Source organism: Idiotropiscis lumnitzeri, chromosome 5 (assembly GCF_059441095.1).
Source record: "Idiotropiscis lumnitzeri isolate Australia: NSW breed Sydney's pygmy pipehorse chromosome 5, RoL_Ilum_1.0, whole genome shotgun sequence".
In the NCBI taxonomy this organism is placed as follows: Eukaryota; Metazoa; Chordata; class Actinopteri; order Syngnathiformes; family Syngnathidae; genus Idiotropiscis; species Idiotropiscis lumnitzeri.
This window is the reverse complement of record NC_142395.1, coordinates 12888883-12902729: the sequence shown is the minus strand read 5'-3', so window position 1 is coordinate 12902729 and position 13847 is coordinate 12888883. Positions and strand designations below refer to the sequence as shown.

The 13847-nt window shown below is 42.8% G+C and overlaps 1 protein-coding gene across 1 annotated transcript in view; it reads left to right on the top strand.

The window, feature by feature from the left end:
* Positions 1-13847, top strand: part of cd276 (CD276 molecule) — an 84256-nt gene that overhangs the window by 51628 nt on the left and 18781 nt on the right. The window contains exons 5-6 of the mRNA XM_088296458.1: positions 2388-2525; positions 6639-6680. Of these exons, the coding sequence (XP_088152584.1) occupies positions 2388-2525; positions 6639-6680 (180 nt within the window). The remainder of the gene's footprint in view (positions 1-2387; positions 2526-6638; positions 6681-13847) is intronic.

Here is a 13847-nt window from a genome sequence, read left to right as displayed (position 1 = left end):
AATGTAACGTAACAGTTAAAATTTTAGAGGCCCACCATACACCGAGTGAAGCATCCAAAACTGGCAGAACTGTGTTGTTGCGGCAACTAGTTTTCATGAGTGTGCGACCATTGGCCACTGATTTACTGTGATTTTAAATTTTAATATCTGCTGAGTAATGTAAAGTTTGGAGATAGTCTGCTACCAAAATGTATGAGTGCACTCAATGAATGATGCGATTGATCAATGTGAAGCCTCTTAAAATATCCTCGCTCGCTTTTAAGTCTTGCCCGTTTTATCTCCTTTGCGGTTGTCCACTACTTTCTTGGCAACCGTGCTGTTTTTTCAGGTCCAGTGCAAAATAATATCGTGCAGTGTATTCAATGTGGAGGCTAAAAATCCAATACAGGGTATCATTTTTTTTCATTGCAGCGCCGTTGGTAATGTGAGAATGTGAGGCGAAGAGTTGACAAGTAATTTCTCAATGGTCCACTTCAGTCGGATTTGCGTGTCAAAATCAAATGTTCCATTAAAAACATCAAACTTTGCTGACGAAACCAATACTGGACAAAAGTACACAGTTCCTAGGGACAAGATTCTGGCCATACTACGTGTAGTTTACATCGTGGTTTTCTCCGTGTACTCCAGCTTCCTACCGAATTCCCCCAAAAATACTGAGATTGACTGAAGACTCAATTCTCCAACAAGTCAGATGGAATCGGCTCTAGCTCATCGTCGGCAACCCTAATGAGGTTCAAATTAGTCACATATTTCACCACAGTTTTGGCCAAACTTGAAACTGTGCAAGTTTTGCGATGTTCACACATATCACTATGGGTATAGACGGTATTCTATGCTCGGGTGCTTTGTGTTCAACAGTGTCGTGTTGCCCTTTCATTAGCTCTTGCAAGGGCCAAACAGGAACAATTGTTTCCTGTCGTCAGATGGGGCGCCTCTGACGGCGGCTCATCTCCGGGAAGGATCCCCTCTGTTTGCCCTCCATCTTGGCTTCACTGTATAAAGCCTTGACTGGCTGCCTTGAGATTCCATGCCAAGTCTTTGCAGATGCTTCATCATTTCCTCCTTCCAAAGCCAGTGATTTTTCTTTTTTTTTTTCTGTATTTTTTTTTCCTCCCCCCTCCGTTATTATCTGGCCAGAGTGGGTATTCTCTGAAGGAGGCCTGTTTGTGCTACCGCCAGGCTCATAGCCATTCACTGGCTCGCCTGTTTTCTTTTCTTCTCCCTCTGTTCAGTTTGAATACTCTGGGGAAATTTGTCTGTCTCTGATATAGTTTTTTTTTCCTGCTGACCATTTTTTCTCCTTTTTTTGCTTCTACTCATCAGTTTGCCCTTTGCTGAGACACCGTAACTCACTTTTATGTGGTTTTACAAGAGCGCTGTGTCAAAAAATCATTAATTAAAAACACAATTTATGTGTTAATATGCATAATTGTGTTTGTCTCCTGATCCCTATTGGAGATAATGCACCAAAAATGCCCTTCATCAGAACCTCAACGGCAGAAGGCGATAGTAAGCTACAGCTTGCTTAAATGCTGTGCCAATGTTGTTTGAGCGAAAAAACAGCAATCGGCCATCTGGACTCGATGGAATGAGTCAAAGGGAGTTCTGAAGAGGCTCTTACCATCCGTCCATCCATTCTCACAAAGACCAAAAAGGTTGACTCATGCTTCTGTTGTCTTTGAAACTGTTTTGAATGTTAAAACTGGTCAATGATCATTGTCGCTGATCAGTAATGTCATTTGATCCCATGCAGAGAACCACACTATGAACCCCAATAACCTGTCTTGGTCAAATTTTGACATTTGAATGCAATAAATTGATTGATTTTTGGAGTATAAATCTTCTCAAACTCTCCTGGAGGGGCGAGTTTTGTGTGAACCCTAAAATAAATCAGGAAACACCCTTACAAAAAATGGTGAGTTTTCAGGCATGTTGAGGCCCGTAAAAGGCTGGTTGATGATGACGATAATATTAATAATAATTAAACTATGATTCCAAGAGCGTCTGCAAACCTGAAAATCCAACGAGTTTGACGATAAATATGGTTGATATCGTTTGTCTCTAATCCATTTTCTACCTGCCATTATGTCACCATCAAGCAGAGTAGAATCACACCTGATTCCTTTTATCAAGGTCAGATCATTTTCTCACCACAACTGAGTCATTCTAAAGTTGTAAATTTGTTCTGAAAATGAACCGCAGTAATTGGGTATAATTAGTGATTTCAATTACCATGTCCGCATCTGACGAAAAACACAGCACAGAGATGGACAATGACCGACAGAGATTTGAATTGAATTAAATTAGCCAATGAGCTTTACTCATGATGCTTTCTCCTCTCTGCTGTGCCCTCGCTTTGAATTCCTACCGCCTTGCCCCCGCTTCAGGCCAGAACATCTCCTTCCCCCCCGTGGCGCTGTGGGTGACCGTCGGCCTCGCCGTGTGCCTGCTGGTCCTGCTCGTGGCGCTGGCCGCCGTCTGCCGCAGGAAGATCAAGGAGAGCTGCGAGGAGGCCAGGAGAGAAGGTAAGGAGGCCATTCCACACCGGTGGGCATTCTTCCATTTCACTAATGATGGCGCACCACCAACCTCATGTCAATGTAGAATCCTCGTCGGTTGAATACAACCTGGATATTTTTAGTTTGGAGGTAACTAGTTCAAAAAATGGATTACGAAGTGAGAACTGGATAAAAAAATAATAAATTAATTTTAAAAAACTTTAATGAAACTGTAACGGGTGAGTAATTTCATAGTGCTTGGATGTCAAAGAGATAAAAATATAAAATAGCATTGTGCAAATTCAAATACTTCCCAACAATCACTTTAAAAACGTTTTTATTAATAAACTAAAATTCAACCAAAATAAAGTTCACAATAACTGAAAAGGCACAAGCAGAGATGATGATATCATTATATCAAATTTTATTATTTTGAACTTCACTGCTGGATTTGTTTCTTTACTTAAAAACACCATGAACTCTGGCAACTTACATTGTAATCTTCAGCGTTGTGTATACATTGCAGATAGTATTTCCTCCTTGGTCCTTGAACGCCCGCAACCTTTTTTAAAGCGAAGAACATCGAGCTCAAATGTGTCTGACTGGGGCACAACAACTGCAATGTTCATCCTCATGCTCGAGTTGACCTGTACAGAGTATTACAATTTGCAAACAGATACAAACATCCTCTTGTCTGTTTCTCAAGGTTCAGGTGCAATTCTTGTAGGCTAAAATGCCACTTTTTTTTTTTTTAAATACATGACAGTTGTTCTTTTTCATAGTCCGTCCCTTCATTTTCTTTACCGCTTAGCCTCACTCGGGTTACAGTTGAACTACTAGCTTTCTGTAAGTTAGAGTATATCGATTTCTGATGTGTTGGATTGCTGAAATAGAGTCATGTGACTTAAGTCCCTCTGACAAACCAAAATTGATTGTGCAAGCAATAATAATTTCCTGGAGATAAAACTAGATGTATTGAACGGACTGTAGCTCAGTATTACAGAGTAAAAAAAGCTGTGTTTACTTAACAAAAATACCCAAGTAACAGTAAAAAGTATGTTGGCTGCAAATATTTTCAATGTTTAAACAATTGACACAAAACCTTATTTCTTTAAATGTTACTGCCCATCTTTGTGATGAAGAGCTATATACCGTAAATACATTTGATGTGACGTTATCAAGCTCATGTCCATGCTTCCCTTTGCCCTTGTTTGGACTGTCGCCCCTGCCAACATGGCCACCATGTATGCACATGATTGCCTTTGATGGAAATGCCAACATGGCTGCCTCGTAGGCACGGCTGTTAGTGTCGATTACATATCTGTGACAACGGCGGTACAATCCGAAAATACGTGTACCCGTCCGTCTCTGTTGGCTCCACAACAGTGTCCGATTCTGACACTAACAGACGTTGACAACGACTGGCTGTGAGTGGACTGGACACTTGTTAAACCAATGTTCCACTGTCGCCGTTTATTGCAAAAGTATTAGCTTTCACTCCAATGATCAGAGACAAGTTCTTGATCAATAAATATGCATGTGATTATGGAATAGAGTTCATCCACTCTTTTTGAGCAATAAGAAAATAATCAATAAAACAGAATATGGTCGAAAAGTTCATTTATGTCAGTAATTCGACTCAAGAAGGAAAACTCACAACTATACAGACTTGTTAAAACAGGACTACCCCAACCCAACGTCATGTAAAAATAACAACTTGGAAAAAAAAAACTGGCTGAGATAAGAATCAACTTTATTCAACTAAATTAAACCTGTTACCTAAGCTATAATCATAAAATGTGTCACTTGAAAAATTGCATAATATTTCCATGTGGGTAGCTAAATCTATATTTCACTTGAATTGAACGCTTGACATAAATGATATTTTCCATAATTTGACTGTATATTGAGCCTAGACGAATATTCAATGGGTTGGTGGAAGTGTTTTGAGTGTTCCAAACTATAGGGTGACATTTTTTGGGAAATACCACGGGATTCCTACGAGATGGGAGTCAAAACTTTAAGTTTGATCATGGAATTGGGGGCGGGACAAGATAAAAACTTCAAGGGAGTAAGATTGTCTCAGAGGAAAAAAAAGGGGGCTACAAACTATTCAATAATCAAAATTGGGATGCACCAGCAGTGAAAATCCTGTGCGCTACATTTTGCATCAAGTTACATTTAACCAACACCAACCCAAACGGAATTATAAGCAATTGATTATGCAATAATAAGGCCATTAAAAATGCCATTATTATTGCATGTGTTAATTAGGAAGGACAGTGGAAAAAGGATGTGAGCAATGTTCGAAACAAAGAGCGATACTGTCGAATGCCTCCCTGGATTTGGAGCTTTCACTGCTGACTGCAATAGCTCCAGCTGCTTGGTTGGGTTATGATACACACTGTGAAGGCCCGCATACATTACGACAGCGAAGACCGCCAAGATAAATTACTTACTCACTTCCACACTTCTTTTTCCCCTTTTTTACCGAGCCCTCGCACGCACGTGCTACCCACACGTGGCGAGAAGCGAGTCGACTGCATTCCGGCTCGGCCCGGGAACACGTTTAAAGATAAGACAAGCACAATTAGGCCGAAGTGTTCACGAAGTACACGCGATCGCTATTATCATCCCCTCCCCCTCGCAAGTGTTCTCACGCTGTGTCATTCTATCAGAGTCCGTATCGTATGCGAATAAAGCGGGCCGGCCCTCCACTTCAAACACCAAAGCGCTGCTGGAAGGGAACAGCGAATACGCCTTTACATTTCAATAAGGTGGCTAACCAGATAATCAATCCTGCTTTCAGTGCCTCCACCTCCTTCCCGCCCAACAAAAAGGGGGCCACGTAACCCCAAGAGCTCCTTGCTCGCGGGAGGCAGTGCATTATATATTTCTCTCTTTCCATTTCATTTGATTCTATATGTTCCATTGAACTATTTACTGTCCCCCTACTAAGTCTGTGTCACTTCCATATTTATTTTCAAACCTCTGGGCCCCGTTGCAGACACCGGCTGACCTTTATTTGAATGTCTCCTCCACTCTGTGTGGATCTCATGACAGCAGAGCTGGTGGCTTCGCACCATCTATCTCCGCACCACCGTGAGTGATCCTCAGACATTCCGTCATGGTAATTACCGGAACCAAGTGATGTTCCCTTACATAAAAAAGGAGACATTCATTTTTTTAAAAATACAGTTTGAAACACTAATAGCAAATCTGGGACTTTCTACAGTGTTCTGGCCGACATATGGCTGTTTCCTCTTCCCCATCAGTCGTTGCTTCTGGCTCTCGTCCTCTCGCCATCCTCTCAATTGTATGCGTAACTCCGGCTTCATCTCATTGGCAAGTGCATGTTTAACAATGGGCTGGATTTCGCCAGTGTGTGTATGCGTACCCGCTGCCGTGCGGTTCCGGTCCCCCCACCCCTACTCTGACACTTCTTGCCAGCAAGTGTACGCATTTGGAGCGCCCTGCATTTCTTCAGCAAGGGTCTGTGTGTGTATGTCTGCCTCTGTGTGGAACGGCAGGTTGGCTGTCACCATGTGTGTGTTGGGGAGTGGGGATGTCAAGTGCTCCTTAAAGACAATAAAGTGTCACTCGAAAGTGGCTTCGGATCTCCGCCCGACATCGCCGTCGGAGGGTGGTGATTATTTAAACAATGTGAAGAATGTCTCGCTCGCAGACACAATTTCAGAAATAAATAAATAATAATGATGGGGTTGTTTACTTTTACACTTGATGGGTGGACCATCACCAAATATTTTTGAGAAGGACATTAAGCAGTCAGTTTCCCCGAACTTCAGCACAACTCCAAAGCTCCTTGACATCGTATCCTGCCGCGTGTGCGCACGTCTGTCACTCACAACTCGTTTCACAACTCTGATTGTTTTTTAGCCAGCAGCTAAAGCCAAATGTGTTTACACTCCTGGTGAGAAGGATGGATAATATGTTTGGGTGGTGACAGTGGCTGTGATTGTGTGCGTGTGCGCGACAGGGCGCAATTGCACTGAGCTTGATCACCATCCAGGCACTCTCATCGCAGGTTATCCTTTGCGCTCGCCCCGGGCTGCTGATGAAGTGACTGCATTGTGCCCGCCACCTTCCACTCATAACAGCTCCTCTTGTCTTTTCCCACAGCCGAAGAGGCCAAGGAACTAGAAGAAGAAGAGTCAAAGACAGGTCAGCCATTCCACACCTGCTCTCACGCGCGCACGCTCGTCATAATTACAGAAATATTGCATGCATATACACTCGCACGTACACGCAGTTCTTTTGTATACCAGCCCTGCTTCAGTTCTCTGAGAGACACGACCAGGTAATATCTTTCTCACAGATATACTACAATATTGCCACCTTTGCCTTCCAAAAAAACAAGAATAGCTGGACTTGGCAGCACCAGTTTGTACTTTCACTTTTGCACTTTGCAACGTGCTTGACAACATCAAGTATGACATTCCAAATTTTTGTTGTACAGGGCTGGAGAAATATGTATCATGTTTGTTACGGCTCTGATGCAGCGGAAAATGTCCCCCATTTCCTGTCGGTGCCTTTCACACAGGCGAGTGTCGTGGAAGTAGAGCTACTGAGCCGTCGTCACACCTAGTTGGGGTTCTCATACTACTGCGGGATGTAAAACAGCTTGCTTGTTGTGTTAGAGTAAAAGGGGATACTACGTCATCGTCATGCTTTTACCTGTGGCAGAAAGGTTGTGCCCGGGGTTCTGGCATTGCAGTCTATGTGGAAGGGAATGTTGTCCCACCTCAATTAAGAGTCAGATACAACCTCAGAAGGTGGAAAATAATGCCGGATTTACGTCCTCTACCTGGTCCCTGAGCTGTGGAATTTCCTTATATACACTGTTTGTCATGCCACATCTGTTATGACTCTAATCTAACTCCCCGGGCAGAAAATAGATGGGCAGACTTTGTGCCTCCGGTCAGGGCTTTGCAAAATTCTCTTACACTCATACGTCGTCCCACATTAGTTATGGCTCTGATACTACCTTAGAAAATGAAAAATTGCCAGATCAACGTTAACATTCGCCCCCGCCCCCAATCCACCCAACCACACAATTTTGTGTCTGTGCTTTTCACAGTAACCAGTGACAAAAAGGCATTTTTGACAGCCAGTGTGAAAGGAGTAACACCTCGTCATCATTGCTGTCTTCTGGCTCTGATACCACCCCGAATTTAGAATATTGTCCGTTCGACTTCATACCCCAAGAGTACTGAAGGCATAGCCAATATGACCAAAAAATGGTTCCTCACCCACCAAAAAGCTCCAATATTCAATAATTGCAGGCTTCACCATGAACTCTTGGGCCGAGACTAAATAAGAACAATAAAATCCATGTGCAATCTTGCAAATTGATGCACTAGTCAATGTTGCTTGTCGAACACAATCGAGAAGATGAATTAGCCAATGTGGCAGTTGGACACTGAAGCAAAGAGACTGAGCAGGCGGGCAGGTGTTAGGGCGACCCAACAAAAGCACTTAGTGAATGTTAACTTTGTTTACTCAAGTGCCAGTGAATGCTGATGAAGCATGAATGCACATAAAAAATGAGACCTGCTCCAGGCACCAAGTCCAGCAGCATGTTGGCATCATTCTTAGTCAAGTGTGTGTGTTTGGAAATGTAGGTATGTGTGTGTGTGTGTTTGAATGGAGACAGATGCGCTCATTTAGAGACGCCAACAAGCTGTTTTGCATTACACGTTCCCCAAAAGCTACACCGTAAAATTCATTACGCTGAAGTTGCACCAAATGAGCGGTGGTAGAGCGGCCGCGTAAATCAATCCTGTTGGTCGAGCCACACGTTGAGATATTTTGGGGTATAGCGAGTAAAACAAGCCTTAGATCGACAATACTCAGTACCAGGAAGCGAACATCCCAGGAGGGCCTTGAAGTTTTTCCACTTGATCAATTTCATACTTTTATTGGAATGGCCAATGAATGAAAACAAAGATGAGACGCGTTATGTAATGTCAGCAGGGAAATTAAGAGACATTTTTAGGAGTTGATAGCAAGGCCAATGCTTTTAGCTCAATCTTTGCAGTTGGCAAGAAAATCATTCCATCAATTCTATATTTTTACTTCGTTATGTGTCCACAAAAACCAACTATCCACTTTCTCAACAACTTATCTTATTGAGGGTTGCAGGTAACTGGAGCCCATCCCGGCTGACTTTGAGCAAAAGACGAACAACACCCTGGCTTAGTCACCAGCCAATTATACGGCAAGGCCACCAGTTCATCCATCAATGTTGTATACATTCATGCAGTTCAAGGCGACTTGGGTCAATTCCAAATGGCTTCGGTTAAAAGACGGCCTACACCCAAGACTGGTTACCAGTACTCAATGTTCACACTAAATGCAATCAAATTTAGAATGTTCAAAGCTCCAATGAATATACCCACCCCAGGGTCCGGTTAAAAATTTGGTTATTTTTTTAACCACTGGTTCAGTACACTAAACCGACCCCTTTTATGTTGTTGTTCAAAACTTGGTGAACTTTAACCAATTAAGTTGACGTTAAAGTTAACACACCTGAGGACTACCGCTAACTTTTTAACAGTGTAGTTAACGCTTAATTTATATTAATGTTTGATGGCTAACTCTTATTTATATAAGACGTCAGTATTACTGTGCCTTGTGGATTACGTTATGTCAAGGCTCAACTTTTCAGGGGTACGAGGGAGAGCGCAAGATTTTCTTTTGTTTTGTTTATCAATCATTATGATGCTGGTTAGTGTGACCTGCTTCATGAGCGTGGGGCGCAAGAGCCCTTTAAAAAAAAAACAATCTCTAAATCGCCTTGTCTGAGATTGAAATTTCAGTCCCAAAACGATAAATTGTTCAGCCCGAGCGTCAACCATTACGCAACCAATAGCAAGCCCACAAACAAACTATATACAAGCAGACTAAATATCCTTATCAGTTCTCCGCAAACAATCTCATTGTAGTCACTCATTTGACTCTTCTTTTAGTCTTTTTTTTAGCCTTTCCTGATAACAGTTAAGATAATTCTATGTGAATTTAATAAGCCGCGTGGTGATGGCGATGGGGGCAATGACTTTTTCTATTCCTTATTTCCTCCCTCATGAATGTTTCAGAGTGATCTGCGCAGCCAGGAGTGGGGTCAGCCGTCCCGCTACTAGCCGGTCTGAATATTTCAGCGTGAGCGAAAAGGGTAGAGGGGCTGGGGGGGAATGTGCGGACAAAAAGAGCAAGCAGATCACAGCGACAACTGACAGCCGTCCTCGCCCTCGATCCAGGTGGACGTGGCGGGGCGGCGGCGCTGGTGAAGGTGAGCGCATGGCTCTTGCCTTCTGTGATGGGCTCGCGTAAGCACTCCTGACAGGCGGCTTTTGTGTTGCCATCTGGCTCCAATTGTGCTGACAAAGGCACAGGTTCCTGCTCGAGACAAAGACGCCCAAAACAAGCTCCACTTTAATGACGACGATGGGGAGTTCACGTGTGTTATCTTAATGAGCTGTCCAAAGCAGAGCACGCCTTCCCTTTCAAAGGCAACCCGAGTGGAACAATAAGTGGTGATAACTAGGAACCAGGACTCATTCATTCACACTGGGAGGAGATATTCCTTTGTTGGCTTTATAGCTATGGCAAATAATGTTGAACAACGCCACTCCAATTGTGGATTCGTAGTGCACACGTATGCACCTTTCCCACTGTGTGGTACCGACAATGCTCAACATGACTCGCTCACCATGTGTATTATTTCGAGTAAGTGGGGTTTGCACATCACTGTTTATCATCCCCCCCCCAAAAAAAAGGTCAATTTGAATATGAATCGTTTTTGTATTGGAAGCTAATATGGTTGAGTGAAAATATTATTAACAACAGTAATTCATTTCAAGACCCAAGTAGGAGTGGAACGTATCACAAAGTTCAGTTCATAATCATGGTTTTGTCGTCGCGGTTTGTGGTTCGGTATACACTGACTGTTAGACAAAGCAATTCTGTCTGGTATAGTTAAGCGCAAACGCAGGAACACAAGTTCTCACATTGTGAAGACACAAATAAAATCCAAATCACAGTATCTGTCAGAAAAAAAAAATGCCATACAATTTTCTCCTAAAATCGTTCAAGCCCTAGTGGACACATTCATTCACACTGACCTCATGTGAGGTAAGTTCATAAAATGGCAAATCAAATATATTTGTGTCACAAGTAAAGTAATAAGACAAATAATAAAGAATTGCATTTTTTTGTTTGTTTTGTATATTTGACAAATGTTTTTTTTTCCGAAGTTAAATTTTGCCGAGCGACAAATACGGAAGCGTCATTCATGGAACATGGAACATGGAACAGCTCACCATTGAAAGTGTATTAAGTCAGTCAGAAATTGGCTCAGAAAGCGAAATATCAAACGTATCTGAGGGGATCCAGGTATTTGAAGAGTTGGAGGAAGAGGAGCCTGTTGGAATTATGTTCATTGAACCAAACATGTACGAGCCAGATACTCAGGAGAACGAAACTATTGTGCATGAACAACCTAGTACACTGACGGGACGGAGCCAATTTTGATCGGCTCGGGGAGCCTTAAATTGAAGGTTCCCCGACCCGATCAGGTGTTTTAAAACACGTCGCACGGAAGTGTGACAGCTCTGACGAAGGCTGAAGTGACAGCCGTATCTGTCACCGAGGTAAGAGTGTTTTGCTCTCCATCAGAAAAAAGTTTTTTCTCACAATGCACGCAACGCACCACAGCTTTTTCGAAATAGATTGTAATCACACCTACCATTTTGCAAACCCTCTATTATAAGGAAAACGGTTGAGAAAGCAGTGCTCTTCAAAGTGCTTGTGACAAAGAACACTTGTCGACACTGGCTTGAAATTGACTCTTTGCCAGAACGAAATTAGTCCATTTGCGTGCCCTATTTTTTTTTTTTTACTTTGGCCACTCAAAAAGATGCTTGCCAGAATGTGAGCAAAACCACACAGCAACAACGATGTCAATTTAGCAGCTCAGCAGACAATAAGCAATGCATTTCAATGGCGACTGGCAGCGCGTCGAAGAAAACCAGCGATTGACGAACAAAGGTGTTTTCGTTGTTAGAGCGTTGCTATGGGTTTAACTATGAATCTAGGACAAAAAACTAACATGACCATTCTTAAAATAGATTTATTACTCAAAATACGATGGGTCAAGCTTACAAGCTTACCTCACACTTTCACTTTAAATGTAAACATGAAAGAAAAGCAAAGTTGGCCCTTTGTGTGGGGAATTACAAAAAAAAAAATTTAAAAAAAGAATACAGATTGAATAATAAATACGCATGTAGTGATTTGCACTCATAGCGAGAAAGAATTCCAGTTCCACCGCAGCTATCCATTATCTGCACCGCTTCTCCTCAGTGGGGTTGCAGGGGGTGCTGGAGCCGATCCCAGCTGTCTTCAGGCAGTAGGCGGGGGACACCCTAAACTGGTTGCCAGCCAATTGCAGGACAAACATAGACGATCAACCTTCTGCACTCACACTCATACCTAGGGTGTTCAATCAACCTGCCATGCATGTTTTTGGAATGTGGGAGGAAACTGAAGTACCCGGAGAATACCCACACAGGCGCGGGGAGAACATGCAAACACAGGAAGGCTGGAGCTGGAATAAAACCCACATACCTCTGGACTGTGAGGCCACCGTGCCGCTATTCAAGTTTGAATTACCGTCTCAACACAAAAGCATTTGTTTGTTGTAAATACAGCAGAGGCAATAAAGCAGAAGAATGATTTCACAGGATTTGGAGGTGGCCCTACCAAGTGATCTCTGATTGGTTGAGAAAGTCGGTCATCGATGAAAACTAATACTACAGTTTATCTTTACGTTGCGTGAGCAATGTAACTTCTTGCACTGGTACATAGTGTGTCAAATCTGTCATTTTATTGAGCGAGGCAAGTGTTGAAGAATTTGGATTTCAGCTGGTTGCTGTGGTGTCCAGACTTCTGATTTGGAATTTTTTGGGTTGACATTTTCTTACCAGTGTTGGGGGAGATCGACATCTTCTTATACGCTTGTACAAGATCACATGCGAAGCCATCATGCGCACCTCCCTCTTTGACATGCAAAGCGGCACTAGTATAGACACCATGTTCCTTCTCTGATATGTGTAGGACACGCAGCCTTGCCGCCTCATCTCTGCAGCATGTTCGGAAATGTGAGCATGATGCATTGTTTACACGGCGCCACAGTCACGCAAGTGCAGCTACTGTCGCGTGTGTGCTTTTATTTCAGCGCAAGCATTGTAAAATAAAGCAGCGTGTGTTGGGTGCTCGTTCGTGTGATATACGCACAAAGACAACGTTACACACTTTGGGGGATAAAAGAGCTTGCTTCCAATCCAGGCACAGTGTGAGGCTTGTTTAGCTCCTGCAGAGGCAACGCCACTAGGTACCATGTCTTATGTTGTTTGTTAACGCGATATGTGAAGGCTAATTTGATGTACGATGGTCTTTTTAGGGGGGTTACAATTGAATTAGCAGCTAATTTGAGTTATTTTACATTTGCTGGCAATATGTGTTATTGATAGGCATGGCTTATTTATTTTGTCTTCATTTTTAGTTTCACTCTGCCAGACACTGATCTGAAGATTTAATTTAAAAAGCTACAAACAACTATGAGGCCGTCTTGTGTCATCTCTTCGCAGTTTAGCTCGCCATCTAGCTCAGACTCAACCCATGCGTCTGGTTCTGAGCGAGGACGATATAGAAACTGTTGCTCAAATGTGGTAATTAGCTAACTGCTGAAGCCATTTAAAAGTGATTGCTAACCAAAACAGTCTCGCCGATAAATGTAAAAGTTTGAAAAGGTACCATATTCTTAACATTAACAAATTCTCAGAATATTGCAAGGTCATGTGAAGACAGCAATTAGCATTTCTGTAGACTGCCGTGTGTGTCAGTGTTTATGTTACGGCACGGGACGTGACTTCTGCATCACCAATTCTGCATTTGATCCATTTCATACTCCACTTTGACTTGTTGTGACGGCTCTCCAATCTGCAGCTGAGTAAATGAATGCAACCATTTGCCCAAATGCACTTTATGGCTTTGGGCTGCAGACCGCCTGAGTTCACTTTCCTCTCAGTGTAAATGTCTGTCTGTCTTTACATGTGCCCTGTGATTGACTGGCGACCAGTCATGGGTATGTGTGTCTTCTGCCTGAAGTTAACTGGGAGTGGCTCCAGCTTGGTCTTGAAAACGGATAGATTGAATTGGACTGGGGAAGTGCCCACTGAGAACGGTTGCAGTTGAGATTTAAACTCTAAAGACTCGTACTGTGCTAAATACGCCAGTGCTGCGACACCCCGCTTTGAAGCAATTAACAGC